Below are 24,152 nucleotides of genomic sequence, written 5' to 3'. Positions count from 1 at the left end.
TTTAAGCTTTTACAGAGCTCTGATGTAAAAAGAGTGTTGCAGCAGATGAACCAGGAGCCTGTGAGTCTGAGTTAGGGATAAGTTTTTAATTTAATGTGTCAAAAATTCATGTGTACATCCAAACATTACTCAAAATACTGGGACTGGTCTTTTCTCCTCCTCCACCAGGTGAATCAGGTCCTGGTTCTGGAAGCAGGTTCTTGTTTAGCGGCTGTTCTCTCGTGGTTCAGAGCGAGTCGAGTAGGGACTAAACCGTGGCGTGTAAACCTTGCAGAGCGCTGATCCTCCAGAGAGAGTCGTCACTCTACGCCACGCAACGCAGACGACCAGCACCAACTCTCCATCTGTAAAATCTCCAGCTGCAGCAGAGATCACGTTTGTTTTTATCCGACTCACGACGGCAGCTCGTAAAATGACTCCGTGGTCTTTTGAAGAGGTTCAAACTCTCCTTGGATCGGTGGCCGACGAAAGAATCCAGCGAGAGCTGGACGCTGCAACAAGGAAGGAACAAACTCTACTGATCTGTCTGAACTGATGAAGGAGCTGTGTTCAGTCCCAAACAACAACAACACGCCGATACACCATGAGTAAACACCGCTTAATGTTACCACCGCCGTTTTTTTATAAACCAGGGATCAGTAGAATTAGTACCAGTGTAAGAGCACCAACAGTGAAATGGGTTACTAATGTATGTTACTAGATGCAAACAAGCCAAGTCTGCTGAGACCTCACCACAGTCTGCATCATCCACCTACACCCAAACCACAGAGCCTTTTGCTGTTGTAAGCTGCAGTGGAAGGTGCCCAGGTGAATGAGCACCAAACGGAAAGTGAAGAAAGGTCAGTTCAGGAAAAAGACCTTGCACTGACCTGTACTTTCCATGGGGGCAGTCATAAGAGCTAATCTTCCTATTGATAAAGTCAGGTTTGAAGTTGGTAGCTTTTAGAAACTAAGGTTGTGTTACTTATTTTACATTACATTAAGTACATTACAGAAAATGTCTACATGTCTCACCTGGCCTGGGAACACCTCGGTATACCCCCAGAGGAGCTGGAAGCAGTGGCTGGGGAGAGGGAGGTCTGGGTTTCTTTACTCGGACTGCTTCCCCCACGACCTGGACTTGGATAAGTGGTGGAAAATGGATGGATGGATGGACATTACAGAAAATGTACTTTTATTTTCCTTCACAGAGCCATATCTCGTATGGGACACTAAAGTACAGCCCAGTAACAGCAGGCTTTGTCCAGGGGTTAAAAGCTGTCCCCACATATGGATTCCCTCAGTTTAAACACTATATTATATAAATCACAAGAACAAACTGCATAACTTAGTTGGGACAAAACATGTTTATAAATGTCTATAAAAACAGGTCATATACAAATCATAAAAACAAATACCTCAGCAGGCTCCGTTCAGTGTGTGTGCAGATGGGAGAGTCACTTGTAGAATCATTTGTAGAAATGTAAACACTCAAACTTAAATTCACGCACTGTTAAATATTTCCACAGGCAATGAGCAGTGGTGCATTCTGGGTGGTTGGTGTAAATGAGTTCAGGGAAAACAGAGGGAGGGCGAGACAAAAGTACCAACGTATAAACTGATTTCTGATTGATTTCATATGATTTTATTTAAAAAAAAACCATGCATTTCCCAAAATAGTGACTTTACAGAAGAAGGAGAAAAGCTTAAGTTTCAATGGAAGTCGATCGGAGCGTTTCTATTGGTCGATTCATCATGAAATATTCATGCAGAGTGAAGGACAGCTGCTGTTTTGATGCAGTAACTAAACACCACACCTTTATACCCCACCACACACTTTGCGAATGTAAATTTTTAAAGTGTCTTTGATTTTATGTGTTTCATTAAATGCCAGTGATTTAAATGTAATTTAATAATTTAAACAGCTTTATTAAATATGGTGAGTTCTTAAAGTTCACACTGTCTTTGGATTTAAAGCAACAGAGCTGCTTCAAAGAAAATGATCTTTATTGTTAACATTCCTCAGTTTACACTCTTAACTCTGTGATGTTTAAACACACACACACACACACACACACACACACACACACACACACATGCACAAGTGAGCATGGAAAATGCTTTACTCTGCAGAACAACACCAGAAACCACCAAAGTCATATACGTACATTCCTCATTCACAGAAGGTGTGTGTGTGTGTGTGTGTGGGGGGGGGGGGGGTACATCTATGGCTGAATGACCTCAATTGGGTCAGGATGGTGAAGCCGCTTTTTGTGTTAGAAACGGGTACAAAGCTGCTGGCCATCCTCAACACACGCTGCAGGTGGAAAATCATGAGAAAGTTCATGTCATTTCATGTGATAATCTAATTCTCCAATGGAGACAGATCAGATAAAAGCTGTGTAGTATCCTCTCTATTGACTGAGCTTTTAAACGTGTTAAAAATACAGTACAGAAAGAAAATCAATACATTTACTGTGAATAAATGATAATTCCAAAGTGGAAATTTTCCCCCCCAAATTATGAATTTCTGAATGCTTCTTTTTCAGTGGGTTTGATGTGAAATATTGATTTTGTTTTTACTAAATTAAATTTTACATTTTAAATTTTGCCTGGACTTTCCATTTACTGCAATGATTTCTACACGTTGATGTAGAATATTAATACAAAACTTAACAAGACACTTGGAAATAAAAAAGAATACAGAACCTAAACTTATTTAGAACACAAAGAAGGTTTAGAAGAACTTCACTGGAATAAACACAGAACAGTTTAATTTCAAAACACACCACAGACAAAAATAACAACGAAAAGAAATGAATACATTTAGAACTTAGCAGAAAGAATGAATTAAGCTTTATTTAAAATACATTTTGAAGCAAAGGCAGGTCACTGTAAATGTTAACAGAGTAAACACTGCTGATTTAAGAAGTCAGACCTTTTCCTCGTCCACTTTGTTGGTTTAAGGATGGTTGAGGTGAACATCCTGCAACAGAAAGAAAGAATTCCCAGCTTTATTTTCAGCACCAGCTCACTCTGCTCTTCACTCCCACTAACAAACACCTGCTCTTTAAAGACAGATCCAATTATTAACAGTGGGAGAAAATGGAGGCAGGGTCTAACCGTGATTTCAGGGCAGCAGGACGCTCTGCAGGCAAACGCAGATGAGCAGATGGAGATGATAAACTCCAGCAGTGAGAACACCAGCAGAACTCCACTGACACCACTAGCCAGGCTCTGAAACACATGATCATTCAGACTCTACTGGCTCTAGTGCTTATTTTACAACAGTTTGTCATGTTGTTCTTGAGCATACATGACGGCATCCATGAGAGAAGGCAGTTAATATGTAATGCAGTGCTGTCTGAGGGATGGAAGGTCCCAGGCTCACTCAGGAGTCACTGATCACACCTACGTGATCAAGCCTCGTGACTGGTTCAAGACTCGTTCAAGAGTCAAAACGACTGCCTCCGATTTCTGTTTAAAGTACAGGCTCTGTGCTCTGTGTTTGTTATTTGTTTTATAAGAATAAACAAATATAAACAGAGATATCATCTTTTTAAATGTGATTCACAACTTGTGTTCCCATTTAAGGAAAAGTGTGCAAATCAGAACGGGAGAGACACTGCTTTTATTTTTAGATTTGCCTTATTTTTCGTCTTATGAAGGAAAGGAAAACATGTTGGAGTTTACTGAGGTTTACTTCAAGCTGAATACAGTGAGGGTGTGTGGGAGGGGTGAACTTGCTGGAAGACAGAGAGACAGAATAGAGAGTGAAAGTAGAGAGGCCTAAAAAAACTCTACGAAACTCAGAGTCAAAACCGGAAAAGTACAAAAACGGCCCAAACAAAGCCAAGCCTCCTAAAGGCTGAACTACTGGATTATTCACTGCTCATAAAGTACCACGATTTCCAAATCACTGCTTTGTGTTTTCATGTCTTCTCCCATATTTCTCAGAACTAAAGTCTGTATTGTTGATGTGAACATTAGCGTCAAGGAAAATCACATTTTAGAGAGTAGTTTACACCAGAGAAATACACACCTGAAGATTCTTACACAGATGCTCTCTCTGAAGATTCTCATAATGTAAGAATTTTGTACGAAAAAATGCCCCTTCTTCATAATCAGACAATCTTCTATAATCATGAGGTTCTCCAAAAATATGAGGTTCTTCATAACTACTTGGTTCTTCATAACCTTGAGGTTCTCCATAACTACTTGGTTCTTCATAACCTTGAGGTTCTCCATAACTACTCGGTTCTTCATAATCATGAGGTTTTCCAAAACCACAAGGTTCTCTATTATCTTTTTCCAAACACCTGCAATAAATCTGAAATCCATATATACTGAGGGACAGGAGGATGATGGCTATAACAGAAGCCAAAGAGCTGAACACATTCATGGCCAGAGAGGCTTTCACCTGCAGCAGAGGACACACAGAAAACAACAGCATCACTTCACAGAGTAGCAGACATTTTAACATGTGTCTCTCTGTGTTTGTGTGTGTGTGTGTGTGTGTGTGTTTATGTGGTGTTTCTGGAATTGACAGGTCCACCAGATACTCATGTTAGGTGAAGGTTTAGAAACAGAAACCCTGCATCAACTGATGCGTTACTGTGTGGAGTCGTGCTCTAAATGGGGCTCTGAATAAAGTGGCCATTAAGTTTAATTTGTAAAATCTCACTAAAAACAAGGAAAATATATTATAATTAATGTTTACTTACCACATAGGGATGGGATTTTATTCCTGCAGCAACTGACAGAACACCAGAGATGATATACTGTTATAAAATGAAGAAGAGGAGGTAGAAGAAGAAGAAGAAGAAGAAGAAGAAGAAGAAGAGAGGATAGTTATTTCAGTTCAAATTGTGGTTGAAAAAATGAAGGAATATAAAGTCTACACAAAATGAACTTACGATAGCGGATCCCCACAAAGTCACACCACTGATGATTACAACTGTTTTCCAGTTTGTGGTTAACATGACGCCAAATGATAAAGTTATGATCCCAATCAAGATCTGGACGATCTGTGGAGAACATTCATTCATTCATTATCTGTAACCCTTATCCAGTTCAGGGGCGCGATGGGTCCAGAGCCTACCTGGAATCATTGGGCGCAAGGCGGGAATACACCCTGGGGGGGGCTCCAGTCCTTCACAGGGCAACACACACACTCACACATTCACTCACACACTCACACACACATACATTCACTCACACCTACGGACACTTTTGAGTCACCAATCCACCTACAAACGTGTGTTTTTGGACTGTGGGAGGAAACAGTCCCAGGAAACAGGGAGAACACACCACACTCCTCACAGACAGTCACCCGGAGGAAACCCACGCAGACACAGAGAGAACACATCACACTCCTCACAGACAGTCACCCGGAGGAAACCCACGCAGACACAGGGAGAACACACCACACTCCTCACAGACAGTCACCCGGAGGAAACCCACGCAGACACAGAGAGATCACATCACACTCCTCATAGACAGTCACCCGGAGGAAACCCACACAGACACAGAGAGAACACACCACACTCCTCACAGACAGTCACCCGGAGGAAACCCACGCAGACACAGGGAGAACACACCACACTCCTCACAGACAGTCACCCGGAGGAAACCCACGCAGACACAGAGAGAACACATCACACTCCTCACAGACAGTCACCCGGAGGAAACCCACGCAGACACAGAGAGAACACATCACACTCCTCACAGTCACCCGGAGGAAACCCACACAGACACAGAGAGAACACACCACACTCCTCACAGACAGTCACCCGGAGGAAACCCACGCAGACACAGGGAGAACACACCACACTCCTCACAGACAGTCACCCGGAGGAAACCCACACAGACACAGGGAGAACACACCACACTCCTCACAGACAGTCACCCGGAGGAAACCCACGCAGGATCAAGAACAGGATTCAATCTACTGAGTGTGAATCTGAAAAGATACAAGGCCAGTCTTTCTTACCCCCAGGGCTTTGGGTTCTCCTTTCAGAAGTTTCTGGACAGGGCCTGGGGTTGATATGCTGCCTCCAGTCTGCCCCGGTGCACCTGGGACCAACTGGGTCACGATGGTGAAGCCGCTTTTTGTGTTAGAAATGGGTACAAAGCTGGTGGCCATCCTCAACACACGCTGCAGGTGGAAAATCATGAGAAAGTTCATGTCATTTCATGTGATAATCTAATTCTCCAATGGAGACAGAGCAGATAAAAGTTGTGTAGTATCTTTTCTATTGACTGAGCTTTTAAACGTGTTAAAAATACAGTACAGAAAGAAAGTCAATACATTTACTGTATATAAATGATAATTCCAAAGTGGATGCCTCACCGCCATAATTATGAATTTCTGAATGCTTCTTTTTCAGTGGGTTTGATGTGATATATTTGTTTTGTTTTTCCAAGTTGGAATTCCAAGTAAATCACTATTAAACGTATTGATTTAGTGATTATTCAATTTATTTACAATTTATTTACCTCTTTTTCATTTTAATGTTAAATTAAAAAGTCAGATTTACAGAATTTAAAATACTAACAAATTTAGTATTCATCATAAGTTCATAAAATTTAGTAATAATAATCAGTTTATTAATAGATCAGTATGATATCATACAGGCACATTACAGTCCTCTAAAAGCACACCATATAAATGTACATTTTGTTCCCTAAATAAACACTACATTCTCTTCTCCACCTTCTCCAGGAGGTAAATTGAACATCTTGTTAAAACCAGAAGCATGAAATAAACACACCTTAAAATTCTAAAAGAATATATAATACTTTACAATTATATTCCCCTGTAAAAACACTGAATATGCATCAAAACCATCCAAATAGGGAAATGAATCTTTACCTGTAAATGAGATCGGCTTCTAGAGAATGATCAGCCGCTCTAGGCTCGTGTCCCTCTGAGAAGGTGCTGTGTGTTCTGAGCCACCGCTCGTTTGAGGTAGAGTCTGTGGTTCAGTGACCTCAAAACTACATTTCTGGTTACATTTGGATATTTTTCTTGTACTTCTCCTGGGTCAACCCCTCCCTCTGGCTTTATCATATACAGCCTTTAAACTGAGATTATTGTCTTTATAAAAGGTAAAACTGTGAGGTTTTGAAGGGCACAGAGGGCACAGGTGTGGTTCCTCACTCCTCAGTTTCTCATGCTACAAAATGAAAAGAACTGTTGGTTTGTTTATTTGGATTTCATAAACATTCTCTTTATTTCAGCTTAGTTCTGAGCAAATCTATAGGTTGATTGTTTAGAAAAAACATGCAAAAGCAGAATCAATGATACATTTAACATGAAAATATTTGAACAGAATAATATTAGAATTGATCATATTTTCTTGATTTTCCAGCAATAAATGTGTGATTTAATAAAGATAAATATAAGAGATACATTTATAAATTAAAGAAATTTTACATTTTAAAGAAAGGAATAATTAGCAAGAAAAACAAATTTAAAAATGTATTTAAAATAAATGCAGAACAAAGTGAGAAACATATTCAACAGTCAACAGTCGTAATTTAACTGGAAAGTCAGACGTTTTCCTCGAACTCATTGTTGGTTTGGGAATTGTTGTGGAGATAAACCTGCAACAGAAAGAAACAATTTTTACTCTGCTCTTCCCTCCCTTAAACAAAAGAAATCTTTATTATCAACAGTGTGAGAAAATGGGGGTAGTGACTCACCGTGACTTCAGAGCTGCAGGACGATCTGCAGATGAACGCAGATGAGCAGATGGAGATGAGACACTCCAGCACAGCAAGTATCAGCAGAACCACACCAAAACCATAAGCCAGTTCCTGAAACACAGGATCATTCAGAGAAGTTCTAATGTTGATATTGATGAAGGCTGTTTTTCTAATTTGAAAAGGTCTTGATGAAATAAACTGAGATACTCCTGAAAAAGACGTCATTTAGAAGGCTCCAAAATGTGTTTATTTTGTTTATTGTTCTCAGGTGTGAAAGCTACTAATGCCGTGGACACAGACGCCCTGCACTACTCCTCCATACCATGACAGAAGTTGGTTTTGTGATTCATGCTGGTAACACTCTGAAGAACGTCTCTCTTTTTTGTACCAGGTTACAAAACCTTTATATATGAGAAATGTGAACGCTGGATTTCTCAGACCACGACACACATTTCCACTGTGCATCACCAGTTCAGATGAGCTCAGTATGGTGCCCTCCAGATGTTTGAAGAAGACTTATGATGACATAAGTCTTCTGCTATACAGAGCACAGTCATTACTTGAGCTGGCTGTAGTGTTGATTAAAAACAGGCCATCACAGTATTACAGTACCTGGGGTTAGAGTTTAATAATATTGACTCTGAAATTATTTGTTGAAAATCAAATCCTTGAAAATGCAGCTAATATTTTGTGCAATAATAATTAACACCGCTCTGAACAACATGCTAATGATGATGATAATGATATATATTTAAACTAATGCCTTCTCAGTGAGTGTGGGGCTGGTATAAAGTTATATATAATCACAGTAAATACAAACAAAGTAGTAGGTGACAGTGAGTTTGAAGAACAATGTTTTGTCCAGATTCTTCTTGATTTGCATGAATGTGTTAAATCAACAGCACACATTATTTAAAATCATTATTCATTAACCTCTAGAAATCTACCATTCTAGGATTTTGGGCAACACTTTAAATTACAGCCCACTAATTACAGGGTAAGTACAGAGTAAGTACCGTTTTAGTGTAAGATAAAATAGGTGCTGAGTAAGTAAAAGGTATAATAGTAGAAATATGTGGTTATTATTCTTACAATTCATTTCATCATTTACTCATTAGTCAGCTATGTTCATAAAGACTCAATACATTTCGGCTAAACAGTGTTAAGTATCTATGAAGTATGTGATGATTACTGTGGTAAATCACACGTCCTGAACCTAATGAGCACCAAGCACCTGGAAACTCTGCTGGTGTCTGTAATGAAAGTAGCCGACCATGTCCTTCTCTATAGGTGCACTGTAAATCATTTTAAAGGATGCATAATTACATTCAGAAACACAGTGAATTCAAAATAGAAGCTGCATTCATTATTTATAAAGACAGTAATCACTAAAACTGTTAGAATTTAATTTAGTTTTGTAATCTATAATTATGCTGAGACGTACAATAGATTCAGAACATAGTTATGTGCCTTATTTGTAAAGTGTTTTTAAGATACTCAGTAATAACCACATAATTCTAGTATCAAACCCTTCACTTACTCAGTACTTTATCTTATGGCTTACTTAACAGGGACTTACTCTGTGCTCACCCAGTAATTTTTTTTGTTAGTGCCACACAGTTAAACAGTGATATAGCCATATTCAATATGTTCTTTTCTTTTCTAAAGTACAGCTGTTTAATGTAAAGCTTTTTAGTTTATATTTGGAGATCTAATGCAATATTATTTGATGTGAAACCTACAAAAACTTTGAAACTCTATGAATAAATAACAACATGGTAAACAAAGAACTGCATGTTTTTGCTGAATGACTCGTTTTTTTTTTTCTGCCCTGAGACAGCGTGGGTTGAAGTCATGTCACACACCGATGCCTTCAGACATTCATGAGTTATAAAGCTAAGAATATAAGTTGTGCGTTTTACACCGCAAACTGTGGGTCTTGGGTCCTAAGTTAACTGGTAAAACTCACTGGGATAATGTCATTTGATTTTATTCTAATGTTGGGAGTTATCTGTTGTTGTTTGTTTCTTTTAGCAAATAAACACTTACTGCTCAGATAAATAGCTTTTTAAATCTCATAATCTCTGCTGCCACACATATATATATGTGTGATCTTATGTGCATTTTCCTATATGTTATATTTGCACATCGGAGCTTGAAGAAATGCAAATCTCCTTCACTCTTTGGTGTACAGTCAGAATAATCATAAAGTTCATGTTAACTTTAAATCTGACACTGACATAACCATCACAGAAATCAGCGAAGTAGTAATGCAGTGCTGTCTGAGGGATGGAAGGTTCCAGTTTGCAAACTGTTGTATTTGCCACTGCTTATAAAGTATTAGGATTTGTGAATCTCTGCTTTCTGTTTTTATTTGCACTTATTTTTCTTTGTGTAAAAAATGTGCTCATTAGAATTCATTATAATAACTTTAAAAGTGTATATAATTTACCAGAGAAATACACACCTGTAAAGATTTACACTCTTGCTCTGTGTCATATTCTCCACGATGGTATGATTCTCTATAACTGTTGTCATGACAAAGGTAATCTGGGTGAAAAAATATGAGGCTGATGGACAGCAGAACAATGACTACTCCAGCGATCACAGAGCTGATCACATTCATTACAAGAGAGACCGTCACCTGCAGTAGAGGACACAGAAAAGAGCAGCATCACTTCACAGAGTAGCAGGTGATTCGTTTTAATTGAATTTAATTTACAGGGCAGAGCTGTGTGCATTAAACACTAAAATATTCTCTTATAATGCAAAGGCTTTTAAGGAAAATGAAAGACCGGTTTTGGGCTAAACGCTTGTTGTTTTTATCAGAGTAAAATTGTGGTGGATAATTTCAGCACAGCAGAGACACTGACATGAAAGTGTGTGTGTGTGTGTCTTGTTGCTGGACTTTTCACACAGGTTGGTGTCACTTCTAACTAAAGGAGAAGCATGCACAAGTAACAGTATCTGGGTAAATGCAGCTCTGTGGTCAGACACCACAGAAAATTTGGTGAAGGCTGAGAGGATGGAGAACATAAACCTTGCATCAGCAGATGATCAACTTTCTCTAGCTATACTTTTTTATATAAAAAAATATATCATTTTTATAATGCACAAATTGTCACTATTAAAATACTTACAAACATGATGTCTTGAGGAACAATGTGACTGCAGTTCAGCAGATGTCTAATACACCGTTTGCTAATGGACTGTGTTTACTTACCAAAGAGGGATGGGCTTTGATCCCTGCAACAACGGACAGAACACCAGAGATGATGAACTGTTAGAACAGAGAAGAAGATGAAGAATAATAAGGTTATTTCAGCTTTAAACATGGTTGAATGAAATGAAGAAACTTAAAGTCTACACAAAGTGAACTTACAAAAGCTGGTCCCCACAAGGTCACATAACTGTAGACAAAAAATGATTCCAAGCGCACAGTCGATACGATGCCGAACAGTAAAGTCATGATCCCGATCACGATCTGCGCGGTCTGCAGAGGAACAGAAACAGAGCTAAGTCCTAAACTGCCCGGTGTGATTATGAAAGGAAATGAGTAAAGAGCTTTCTTACGCCCAGGGCTTTGTTCTCTCGTTTCAGAAGTTTCTGGATGGAGATTGGGGTTGATGCACTGACACCAGTCTGCCCCGGTCCACCTGGGACCACCTGGGTCATGACAGTGAAGCCGCTTTTTATGTTAGAATTGGGTACGAAGCTGGAGGCCATCCTCAACACAGGCTGCGGGAGGAGAACAAAGAAACATCAAGAAAATAAGTTCATGTCGTTTTATGAGATAGTCCAGTTCTCTATGGTGAAAGATCAGATAAGTGTCCTGTGGACTTCTGGGATTGAGCTTCAATATAAAAGCAGTGGTGAAAGCAATGTAATGTCTTTAAACCTTAGTAAAATCAGTCAAATTAAAGATAATTTAATCTAGATAATTATTACTAATGGTATTGAAAATAAAAATATTGTAGAATTATGTCACATGGGTGGGTGGCACGGAGGTGCAGCACGTAATGTCTCTGTCACAGGTCCAGGGTCCTGGAGGTTGTGGGTTCGAGTCCCGCTCCGGGTGACTGTCTGTGAGGAGTGTGGTGTGTTCTCCCTGTGTCTGCGTGGGTTTCCTCCGGGTGACTGTCTGTGAGGAGTGTGGTGTGTTCTCCCTGTGTCTGCATGGGTTTCATCCGGGTGACTGTCTGTGAGGAGTGTGGTGTGTTCTCCCTGTGTCTGCGTGGGTTTCCTCCGGGTGCTCCGGTTTCCTCTCACGCTCCAAAAACACAAGTTCTAATGTTGATATTGGTTTGGTGACTCCAAAGTGTCTGATATGCGAGTGTGTGAGTGAATGTGTGAGTGTGTGTAGCCCTGATAAGGACTGGGGCCCCCTTCAGGGTGTGTTCCTGCCTTGTGCCCAATGATTCCAGGTAGGCTCTGGACCCATCGCAACTCTTTACTGGATAAGGCTTACAGACAATGAATGAATGAATATGACACATGGGAATGTCTGGCACGCAGTGGTACGCAAACACACAACCATCAACTCATTAAAGGTTAGATATGAATCAGGTTTGAACAAACCATTTTAACATAAAGAATAATTTAAGTGTAATTTTCACCTTCATCAACTAATCATAACTAATAATTTAATATATGGATAACTAATAAATTATTAACTAATCAGTAATCAGTTCAATAAGTTTTTCAATGGTTGTTTTGTCTTCTTAAACACTGCGTCCTGTAATAAACAGCCCTGCAGCACACACACACACACACATCTCCTCTTCCACATGCTCATCTTTTCTACAGTTTTTCTGTAAAACAGGAAATGTTCTGAACTTTGAAAAACCACCACCTTCAGCTCCAGCAGCCGACACACAGTGAAACACGAACAAACCCAGAGTAAAATTTGTTGAATTTGTAGGAAATGCACAGAGACTAAACTAAACTAATTCTTTCAAAGTTATAAAAAGTTTAAAAATATGTTTCAAGTTATTGTTACAGGTTTATTTATTTACATATTTAAAAAAAAATCATACTATTCTGCAACAAAAAAACTCTTTCAAACCTCAATTTTAGCAAGAGTTCACTCCAAAGTAAATGTATTTATTTATTTATTATTTACAAATACTGAACATTTGAATGGATTTGTGGTGAAATATTAATTTTGTAAGTAAAATAATTTTTGACTTTTAAACGTATTACTTTTATGATGAAATTATGTTTTTCAGGATGAAGTGTGTATACAGATTTACATATTTACTCTGAAATAAATTGGTATTTTGTTTACACAAACACAAACACAACCGGATGATTGTTTATATGATATTAATAACATCAGAATCAAACCAAATGCAGGAAAGAGAATTAAATGTTTACCTGTGAATGAGATCTGTTTCTATCTTGTGTTCATCTGATGAAGATGCTGCACGTTTTGAAACTCTCACCTACTTTGTGCTGGTGGTTATGGCTCAGTGACCTGAAAAACTTTGAGGTTTCTTTTGGATTTTTTTACTGCTAAATTTAACCTAGCAATAGGTTCCCAGAATGTTCCTCTAACGTCTTGTTAAAGGTTGTAGGGGGGGTTTTCTTGAACTGTTCTCACACTGGGATTCTGTCCAGTGTCTTGTCGTTAATAAAACATTTTTCTTACAGTCCTCAATCCGATTTACAAAAGTTAATTTAAGATGCAAATTTACTTTATAAAAATGTTCCCCTAGCACTCTAATATGGTTGTGAGAGCTTTGTTCTGGAGTGGTCCCTAAGCTATGCATTTATCTCAGTGTTTCCAGAACATCACCCTGAAGATCACTAAAGAATATTCAGCTAACTTTTGTTACAACCAGAATGTCCCTTCAACTTTATTTACACTGACCACTGAACATTCCTAGAACATTATGGTTCATTGTACTTAGAAGAAATACAGCATCAGTCAAAAATTTGGACACATCTTCTCATTAGTGAAATAGGTGGAGTAGCGCTAGTCACTGTATAGAACTGTGTACCAGTCCCTACCTCTGCACAACCCTAGTTAGAGTCTCTAACACATTAAGAAGGGAGTGGTTCTACAGATAAACTCTCGATGAGGCCACAGCTGTTCACTGAAAACCATTCCAGGTGACGACCTCTTAAAGCTGACTGAGAGAACGGAGAGAGTGTGTGAAGCTGTCATCAAAGCGACAGGGGGCTACTGTGAAGAATCTAAAGTATAAAACACATTCTGGTTTGTTCAATATTTTGTTGTTTACTACATAATTCCTTATGTGTTCCTTCATAGTTTTAAAGTTTTCCACATTCATTTACAACATAGAAAATGATAAAAAAACAAGAAAAAATCACTGAAAGAGAATGTGTCCAAACTTTTACCAGGCGCAAAACAAAGGAAACCCTCCCTGAGAGGGCGTGTCCAAACATTTGACTGCTACTGTTATGAATAGTTTCTAAAATTCTGAGAACCAAAAAACCGAACTCTTTTGAGTTTTGAGTTTTGAATTGAGTTTGAGAAAACTGTCTTTAATATTGAGAGTTATAAAAACAGGTTTGTAAACAGAATATTTCAGTATATAATCATCTGTTACTGTATATAATCGTCTGTTAATGTATATAATCGTCTGTTAATGTATATAAGTGTCTGATACTGTATATAATCATCTGTTAATGTATATAAGTGTGTGTTACTGTATATAATCATCTGTTACTGTATATAAGTGTCTGTTACTGTATATAATCATCTGTTAATGTATATAATTGTCTGTTAATGTATATAAGTGTCTGATACTGTATATAATCATCTGTCAATGTATATAATCGTCTGTCAAAATATATAATCGTCTGTTAATGTATATAATCATCTGTTAATGTATATAATCATCTGTTTATGTATATAAGTGTCTGTTACTGTATATAATCATCTGTTAATGTATATTATCGTCTTTTAATGTATATAAGTGTCTGATACAGTATATAATCATCTGTCAATGTATATAATCATCTGTCAATGTATATAATCGTCTGTCAATGTATATAATCGTCTGTTAATGTATATAATCGTCTGTTTATGTATATAATCGTCTGTTACTGTATATAATCATCTGTTTATGTATATAAGTGTCTGTTATTGTATATAATCATCTGTTAATGTATATAATCATCTGTTAATGTATATAAGTGTCTGTTACTGTATATAATCGTCTGTTAATGTATATAAGTGTCTGATACTGTATATAATCGTCTGTTAATGTATATAAGTGTCTGTTACTGTATATAATCGTCTGTTAATGTATATAAGTGTCTGTTACTGTATATAATCGTCTGTTAATGTATATAAGTGTCTGATACGGTATATAATCGTCTGTTAATGTATATAAGTGTCTGTTACTGTATATAATCGTCTGTTAATGTATATAAGTGTCTGATACTGTATATAATTGTCTGTTAATGTATATAAGTGTCTGATACTGTATATAATCGTCTGTTAATGTATATAAGTGTCTGATACTGTATATAATCGTCTGTTAATGTATATAAGTGTCTGTTACTGTATATAATCGTCTGTTAATGTATATAATTGTCTGATACTGTATATAATTGTCTGTTAATGTATATAATCATTTGTTAATGTATATAATCGTTCGTTAATGTATATAAGTGTCTGATACTGTATATAATCATCTGTTAATGTATATAAGTGTCTGTTAATGCATATGTGTCTGTTACTGTATATAATCGTCTGTTAATGTATATTAGTGTCTGATACTGTATATAATCGTCTGTTAATGTATATAAGTGTCTGATACTGTATATAATAATCTGTTAATGTATATAAGTGTCTGTTAATGCATATGTGTCTGTTACTGTATATAATCGTCTGTTAATGTATATAATCGTCTGTTAATGTATATAAGTGTCTGTTACTGTATATAATCATCTGTTAATGTATATAATCGTCTGTTACTGTATATAATCGTCTGTTAATGTATATAAGTGTCTGATACTGTATATAATCGTCTGTTAATGTATATAATCATCTGTTAATCTATATAAGTGTCTGATACTGTATATAATCATCTGTTAATGTATATAATCACCTGTTAATGTATATAAGTGTCTGATACTGTATATAATCGTCTGTTAATGTATATAATTCTCTGTTAATGTGTATAAGCGTCTGTTACTGTATATAATCGTCTGTTAATGTATATAATCGTCTGTTAATGTATATAAGTGTCTGTTAATGTATATAATTGTCTGATACTGTATATAATCGTCTGTTAATGTATATAATCATTTGTTAATGTATATAATCGTCTGTTTATGTACATAAGTGTCTGATACTGTATATAATCGTCTGTTAATGTATATAATTCTCTGTTAATGTGTATAAGTGTCTGTGACTGTATATAATCGTCTGTTAATGTATATAAGTGTCTGTTAATGTATATAATTGTCTGATACTGTATATAATCGTCTTTTAATGTATATAATCATCTGTTAATGTATATAAGTGTCTGAAACTGTATATAATCGTCTGTTAATGTATATAATCGCCTGTTAATGTATGTAAGTGTCTGATACTGTATATAAACATCTGTTAATGTATATAATCATCTGTTAATTTATATAAGTGTCTGTTACTGTATATAATCGTCTGTTACTGTATATAATCGTCTGTTAATGTGTATAAGTGTCTGATACTGTATATAATCGTTTGTTAATGTATATAAGTGTCTGTTACTGTATATAATAGTCTGTTAATGTATATAATTGCCTGTTAATGTATATAAGTGTCTGTTAATATATATAAGTGTCTGTTACTGTATATAATCGTCTGTTAATGTATATAATCATCTGTTAATGTATATAACTGTCTGATACTGTATATAAGTGTCTGATACTGTATATAAGTGTCTGTTAATGAATATAATCATCTGTTAATGTATTTAAGTGTCTGTTACTGTATATAATAATCTGTTAATGTATATAATCGTCTGTTACTGTATATAAGTGTCTGATGCTGTATATAATAATCTGTTAATGTATATAATCGTCTGTTACTGTATATAATCGTCTGTTAATGTATATAAGTGTCTGTTACTGTATATAATTGTCTGTTACTGTATATAAGTGTCTGATACTGTATATAATCGTCTGTTAATGTATATAATCGTCTGTTAATACATATAAGTTTCTGATACTGTATATAATCGTCTGTTAATATATATAAGTGTCTGCTACTGTATATAATCGTCTGTTAATGTATATAATCATCTGTTAATGTATATAAGTGTCTGATACTGTATATAATCGTCTGTTAATGTATATAATCGTCTGTTAATGTATGTAATTGTCTGTTAATGTGTATAAGAGTCTGTTACTGTATATAATCATCTGTTAATGTATATAATAACCTGTTAATGTATATGAGTGTCTGATACTGTATATAATTGTCTGTTAATTGTATATAATCGTCTGTTAATATATATATGTCTGTTACTGTATATAATCGTCTGTTAATGTATATAATCAACTGTTAATGTATATAAGTGTCTGATACTGTATATAATCATCTGTTAATGTATATAATCGTCTGTTAATGTATATAAGTGTCTGTTAATGTACATAATCATCTGTTAATGTATATAAGTGTCTGATACTGTATATAATTGTCTGTTAATGTATATAATCATCTGTTAATTTATATAAGTGTCTGTTACTGTATATAATCGTCTGTTAATGTGTATAAGTGTCTGATACTGTATATAATCGTTTGTTAATGTATATAAGTGTCTGTTACTGTATATAATAGTCTGTTAATGTATATAATTGCCTGTTAATGTATATAAGTGTCTGTTAATGAATATAATCATCTGTTAATGTATTTAAGTGTCTGTTACTGTATATAATCATCTGTTAATGTATATAATCGTCTGTTACTGTATATAAGTGTCTGATGCTGTATATAATAATCTGTTAATGTATATAATCGTCTGTTACTGTATATAATCGTCTGTTACTGTATATAAGTGTCTGCTACTGTATCTAATCGACTGTTAATGTATATAATCATCTGTTAATGTATATAAGTGTCTGATACTGTATATAATCGTCTGTTACTGTATATAATCGTCTGTTAATGTATGTAATTGTCTGTTAATGTGTATAAGTGTCTGTTAATGTATATAATCATCTGTTAATGTATATGAGTGTCTGATACTGTATATAATTGTCTGTTAATTGTATATAATCGTCTGTTAATATATATATAAGTGTCTGTTACTGTATATAATCGTCTGTTTCTGTATATAATCGTCTGTTAATGTATATAATCATCTGTTAATGTATATAAGTGTCTGATACTGTATATAATCATCTGTTAATGCATATAATCGTCTGTTAATGTATATAAGTGTCTGTTAATGTACATAATCATCTGTTAATGTATATAAGTGTCTGATACTGTATATAATCGTCTGTTAATGCATATAAGTGTATGTTACTGTTTATAATCATCTGTTAATGTATATAAGCGTCTGTTAATATATTCAATCATCTGTTAATTTATATAAGTGTTTGTTACTGTATATAATCATCTGTTACTGTATATAAGCGTCTGTTACTGTATATAATCGTCTGGTAACGTATATAAGCGTCTGTTAATGTATATAAGTGTCTGTTACTGTATATAATCATCTGTTACTTTATATAAGTGTCTGATACTGTATATAAGCGTCTGTTAATGTATATAATCATCTGTTAATGTATATAACTGTCTGTTACTGTATATAATCATCTGTTACTGTATATAAGTGTCTGTTAATGTATATAAGCGTCTGTTAATGTATATAAGCGTCCGTTACTGTATATAATTGTCTGTTAATGTATATAAGCGTCTGTTAATATATTCAATCGTCTGTTAATTTATATAAGTGTTTGTTACTGTATATAATAATCTGTTACTGTATATAAGCATCTGTTACTGTATATAATCATCTGTTAATGTATATAATCGTCTGTTAATGTATATTTAATGTCTGTTACTGTATATAATCATCTGTTACTGTATATAAGTGTCTGTTAATGTATATAAGCGTCTGTTAATGTATATAAGCGTCCGTTACTGTATATAATTGTCTGTTAATGTATATAAGCGTCTGTTAATATATTCAATCGTCTGTTAATTTATATAAGTGTTTGTTACTGTATATAATAATCTGTTACTGTATATAAGCATCTGTTACTGTATATAATCATCTGTTAATGTATATAATCGTCTGTTAATGTATATTTAATGTCTGTTACTGTATATAATCATCTGTTACTGTATATAAGTGTCTGTTAATGTATATAAGCGTCTGTTAATGTATATAAGCGTCCGTTACTGTATATAATTGTCTATTAATGTATATAAGCGTTTGTTAATATATTCAATCGTCTGTTAATTTATATAAGTGTTTGTTACTGTATATAATAATCTGTTACTGTATATAAGCATCTGTTACTGTATATAATTGTCTGTTAATGTATGTAAGCATCTGTTAATGTATATAAGTGTCTGTTACTGTATATAATCATCTGTTATTTATATAAGTGTCTGATACTGTATATAAGCGTCTATTAATGTATATAATTGCCTGTTAATGTATATTTAATGTCTGTTACTGTATATAATCATCTGTTACTGTATATAAGCCTCTGTTTTGCTGTTTTTAGTTTCTCGCTTTTGACTTTTGACAGGGCAGGATCTAGAGAGTCACTGGCTGATGAAGTTAAGCCCCACCCACCCATCCCATTCTGCACACCCACCTATGTCAGCCATATCAGCTATTGTTAACAAGTATGTGTTTTAGTAACGCACAGTTTGTCATAGAAGCTTATAGTCAGACAACTACCTCGTTAATCTAGGGTGTGCAGAATGGGTGGGCAGGGGTTAACTTCATCATCTAATGACGGTCTAGATCCCACCCCCGTCAAATGTCAAACTTCTGGAGTCGACAGCGAGACAAGTGAGAAAATGGATTCTTCAAGAATATTAAACTCAAAACAGACGATTATATACTGAAATATCCTGTTTACAAAGCTGTTTTTATGACTCTCAGTATTAAAGACAGTTTTCTCAATTACACAATATCATTTATTGGTTATGGGTTCGGTTGTTTGGTTCTCAGAACTTTAGAACCCATTTTGACGACATCGACTGTATACTGTGCAAATTCAGGTGATTTCTGTGTTGAACAAATGCGCCTCCACCCTTTCTGTTGCATTGATCTCTACACCTTGGGGTGTTGGGGCGGGAGGGGGGGGGGGGGTTGCACATGTTCAAAATCTATCCTGAACCCATTACGGCCTTCAGAGGCATGGCCTGAACTCGCAAATATAACAACAACAACAACAACAAAACACACAAATTGATGTTGCTAGCAGGGTGTACACACGCTTTAAGAAAACTGAGGAATATATTTTTATTGAGTGCTGTTCTACATGGCTCCTGATCCTCTGTGGGGTTTGGGGCTATGGAGTGTTTGGCATTTTGATGTCCATCTCTGTGTGTTTTTTACTGATGATTTGTCTCTCTGTCATCCTCTCAGTTCTCAGATCTCATCATGGCCCTGGTGCAGTATTATCCTCCACTGATATTATTTTAGAATAAAAGAGACCAGTGTTAAAATAAGACGGACTCTTCCTGTTAGTCTCAGATAGGTGCCTCTTCTCTTTCTCAGATCTGCTCCACTCTCTGCTCTGCCTTTGCCTGTTGGCGCCATCAGCTGTTAAAGCAACTCCTTGCACCTCTTGTGACTGACAGTTTAGAGAGCAAACGTTACGGCTCTCTTCTCCCTTCCTGTCTTTTGTCTAAATCACAAGGGTATCTTGAGGACTGAACCATAAAAGCCCTGTTTCTCTCTAAAAAAACAAGAGAACTTCTGACTGCTGCCCTGCCTTTTATTTCAGAGGTTCTCTCCAGGTTCTCTCTTACTTCCTTTAAAGTGAATATTAGAGGTAAGTCTAAGAAAAGGTTGAGTGTAAATGCGTTTGGGGCACAGGGGTGTCTGGTGTTGACTTGTTGAAAAGGACATAACTCAACTAAAGTTCTGGCTGGGCATTAGTTACAAAAGAAGCACTGTACCATGTTTCATTCTGATTATAGAAGACGAAGAAGATTTCCCCAACTTCTCCTTGGGGAAATTGCTTCTCTGCATTTGACCCATCTGTGGAAGTGAACATACACACACACACACACACACACACACACTAGTGAGCAATTCGTCACATACACACTAGGGGCAGTGAACACACACAACCGGAGCAGGGGGCTGTGACCACCTCAGCGCCCAGGGAGCAGTTTGGGGGTTAGGGGCCTTGCTCAAGGGCACTTCATCCGTGAATGAATTTTCTTTTACTGGTCCTGGGAATTGTACAAAACTTGCTTCTCATAATTTTTTTTGATGTACCTCATTTCAACTCCAAGATCCTAACTGTACTTTACTCTTTCAAACACTTCTTTCAAAACACCTGGGTGTTTTCTATTAAAACACAAAGGTGGCGCTGCCACAGTGCTGCAGGGTCTCAGTGTCCTGGATTTGAACTTTACCTCTGGTCACTGTCTGTAAGGAGTGTGGTGTGTTCTCCCTGTATCTGTGCGGGTTTCCCACAGGCCAAACACAGAGGATAGATAGACTCACTGTTCAAGTGTCTAAATGTGTGAGTGTGTACACTATCTTTATTTCTGGACACAAATTAAATGAACAGCTGGACAGCTCCTACAACGCAGTTTCAGTAACATCTCCTCAGAGGATGAGAGCCAGTAGATCACCAGGGATCCTCAGACAGTCAGCCCAGAGGGTCTGATCTTTATTGTTCACATATCTTAAAAATCCAGAGTCTGTGACTCAACAAAAACACTCAAAAGCTGTAGGTGATCGTGGGAAATGTCTTTACTCTGTAGTAACTTCACAACCCAACAAACCAAATTCATTTTTCTGTACATGAGCCACAAGCCACAGGATATTTAGAAACTACTGACACCACCTTTCTCTCTGTCTCTGTCTCCGTGTGTGTGTGAAGTGTCTGTGGCTATTTGACCTAAATTCTGCATGTCAATTTAATTTATTTCTTATTTTGCTTTTATAATTTTATTTATTTATTTTTTATTTAATCAATTTTAAGATATACAATTCTCAGTAATCTTTTTCTTTGTTTATTTGTGTTCATGTTTTATCACCCAATCCAAGTTTAATCTCACGACTGATCAAAGCAGGTGAAACGTATTTTGGCCAGAATAAGATATCACCCCTGAAATTAGTTTATAACGGATATGTTAGCGTTATACTCTGACTTCTGAGGGCATCTTCTGGGGACTTGAGTAACGAACGAACGACTCTTAGACGCCCCCCTCACTCAGGGGACAATCCAGCCAGGCCATCAGTTCTCTGTGAAGGGAATCCCCCGACTGACATCACACCGTCTAAGGCCAAGAGTGTCTGACTCACCCTGGAAGGAATTCCCTCCCTAACGAGCCTACCTTCAGTGACACGGGGAGGACAAGAAGCAAAGACCCGGAGAACGGAGATTGAATTGTTGGACCCAACGGCTCGGTGATAACGGCAAAAAGAGAAATCAAGCAAAATTTACTCACTTTTCAGAAGCTGATGCCTAATTAAGTCTCTTGATAAATTTATACATTAATTAAATCTCATTTAGCAGCACATTAGTCAAGTCATTTCGCCTAGCCTATCTTTAAATTCGAACCAGTTTGACCTGCGTTGATCTAGTGAGAATTCCTAAGATCGTGCTATGTCTAGTAAATACCCTTTTTTCTCTTAATAAAATATTTCCATTATTTGAAATAACAGTGTGTGGAGTCTGTTTTTTAAAAGTCTGCAAATCCTGAAGAACTCACATAGCAAAGACAGTATTCACTCTCTAACTACTTGTTAATGTTTTTGTCATTTAAGTCAATCATAACAATAACAGTTATTATCATTAGTCAAAACGTCATTAATCAGAACGAGTTTGAATAAGGTCAAACGCTACAAATATAATATATATATATATATATATATATTTATATATAAACACTACATACACCACTTATATACTATTATTATTTTTGGCGCCCACGCGAGGCAGGAGAAAGTCTTTTAATGAACAAACTGTAAACAGTGATAAATAATCTCAGCTTGGGTTTATGGAAATGCTTCCCGCTGTTTATGTTGCTGAATAACGATTGAGATTCAAAGCTTGATGTGGGCAATTTCGTGTTGTGTATGTTACTGTTGAAAATCTGTTCTGTGGTATATACCGTGAAAAAAAAATAAACTTGGTTGTTTTTAAAGTGTGCGGCTCTGCGCCATTTTGCATGCATTAAACTATGGCCTCGCCACCCCCATTGCGCGTATTCCGCTGTGGGCCATTGCCGCGGTTCGACCCTCGGGATTTCGGCGCGAAGTACCACCGAACCGAATTCTTCCGCTTGTTTTAAAACTGGGTCACTACCAGCGTTAATAACGAGATCGTGCGCTAGGCGATTGGAGATTAATAAAGAGAACAGCCGAAAATATGGCTTGTGTAGAGAGCGGTCTGCTCTTCTCAGCACTTCCTGGCGAACTGAACGCAAATTCAGGAAAGAAACGACCCCTTTGAAGGGGCGGAGCTGAAACTAAGGAGGGAAATTCAAAACGCCCCCAAAACAGAGGAAGACTAATTCCCTCTTGTGGTTAAAGTGCGTGATTGCAGGGAAATCACTTCATAACTAGCATCTATTGAAGCGTGTCCTCTCGTGCTCCTTCTTGTGGTCAAGTGTGGTGCTACCCTTGACGTTTGATTCCCGTACGCCCTCTAGTGGTTGGGAGGTTCTCTGCCGAGACAACCTTAAGTTTATAGCAGCCCTCTGGTGCTTAAAAGCTGTCATTACAAATGAAATTCTTTTAAAGTACCTTAGTGTTTAAAATCTTTGTCCTATTTGAGATTTTAATTTTGATAATGCCCTCTGGTGTTAAAACTTCCCGCTACAGTGGAAATTCCCATTTGTGTTACATTGTGTCTGCTCATGCCGTGCTTATTAGAATTCCCACCAGCGCTGACTGGTGTTCATTGCTGCTATTGCTTTATAAACTTGCTTGTCGCCCTCTGGTGCCCCGGTCTGGTATTACAATTTAAGTTCAACTCTAATACGGGAAGATTGCTGTTGCCATTCAGATTTACTTTCAGTACCCTCTAGTGGAGAAACTTGCTATCGCAATTGAAATTGTTTGACCAGTTCCCACTAACAAGATCTGGTATTACAGTGGCTGTCTCTATGCTCTGCATATCTGAATAACAACGATTAAAGGCTTGGAAACATAGTAAGCTGATACAGCTATAGTAAACAGTGTGCAGTAATTAGAGATTGACACTTTAACTTGATACCAGGTTGTAAACGCAGTTAAAAGGGAAAGTCTTTTAATTTCGTTATTCCTAATAATTCTTTAATT

General features: G+C 36.5%; 2 protein-coding genes across 2 annotated transcripts in view; both read right to left on the bottom strand.

Annotated features, from left to right (window-relative positions):
- Window positions 1-2,833: 2,833 nt before the first annotated feature.
- LOC136691526 (uncharacterized) overlaps window positions 2,834-24,152 on the bottom strand; it is an 80,754-nt gene continuing 59,435 nt past the window's right edge. The window contains exons 12-14 of the mRNA XM_066664085.1: window positions 4,022-4,399; window positions 3,103-3,216; window positions 2,834-2,965 (exon numbers count right to left, since the gene is read on the bottom strand). Of these exons, the coding sequence (XP_066520182.1) occupies window positions 2,942-2,965; window positions 3,103-3,216; window positions 4,022-4,399 (516 nt within the window). The 3' untranslated portion in view covers window positions 2,834-2,941. The remainder of the gene's footprint in view (window positions 2,966-3,102; window positions 3,217-4,021; window positions 4,400-24,152) is intronic.
- LOC136692922 (uncharacterized) overlaps window positions 6,860-24,152 on the bottom strand; it is a 30,255-nt gene continuing 12,962 nt past the window's right edge. Inside the window, exons 6-11 of the mRNA XM_066666650.1 lie at window positions 11,263-11,427; window positions 11,072-11,182; window positions 10,913-10,969; window positions 10,157-10,333; window positions 7,687-7,800; window positions 6,860-7,587 (exon numbers count right to left, since the gene is read on the bottom strand). Of these exons, the coding sequence (XP_066522747.1) occupies window positions 7,534-7,587; window positions 7,687-7,800; window positions 10,157-10,333; window positions 10,913-10,969; window positions 11,072-11,182; window positions 11,263-11,427 (678 nt within the window). The 3' untranslated portion in view covers window positions 6,860-7,533. The remainder of the gene's footprint in view (window positions 7,588-7,686; window positions 7,801-10,156; window positions 10,334-10,912; window positions 10,970-11,071; window positions 11,183-11,262; window positions 11,428-24,152) is intronic.

This window comes from Hoplias malabaricus, chromosome 3 (assembly GCF_029633855.1).
Source record: "Hoplias malabaricus isolate fHopMal1 chromosome 3, fHopMal1.hap1, whole genome shotgun sequence".
Taxonomy (NCBI): Eukaryota; Metazoa; Chordata; class Actinopteri; order Characiformes; family Erythrinidae; genus Hoplias; species Hoplias malabaricus.
This window is presented reverse-complemented; position numbering and strand designations above follow the sequence as displayed.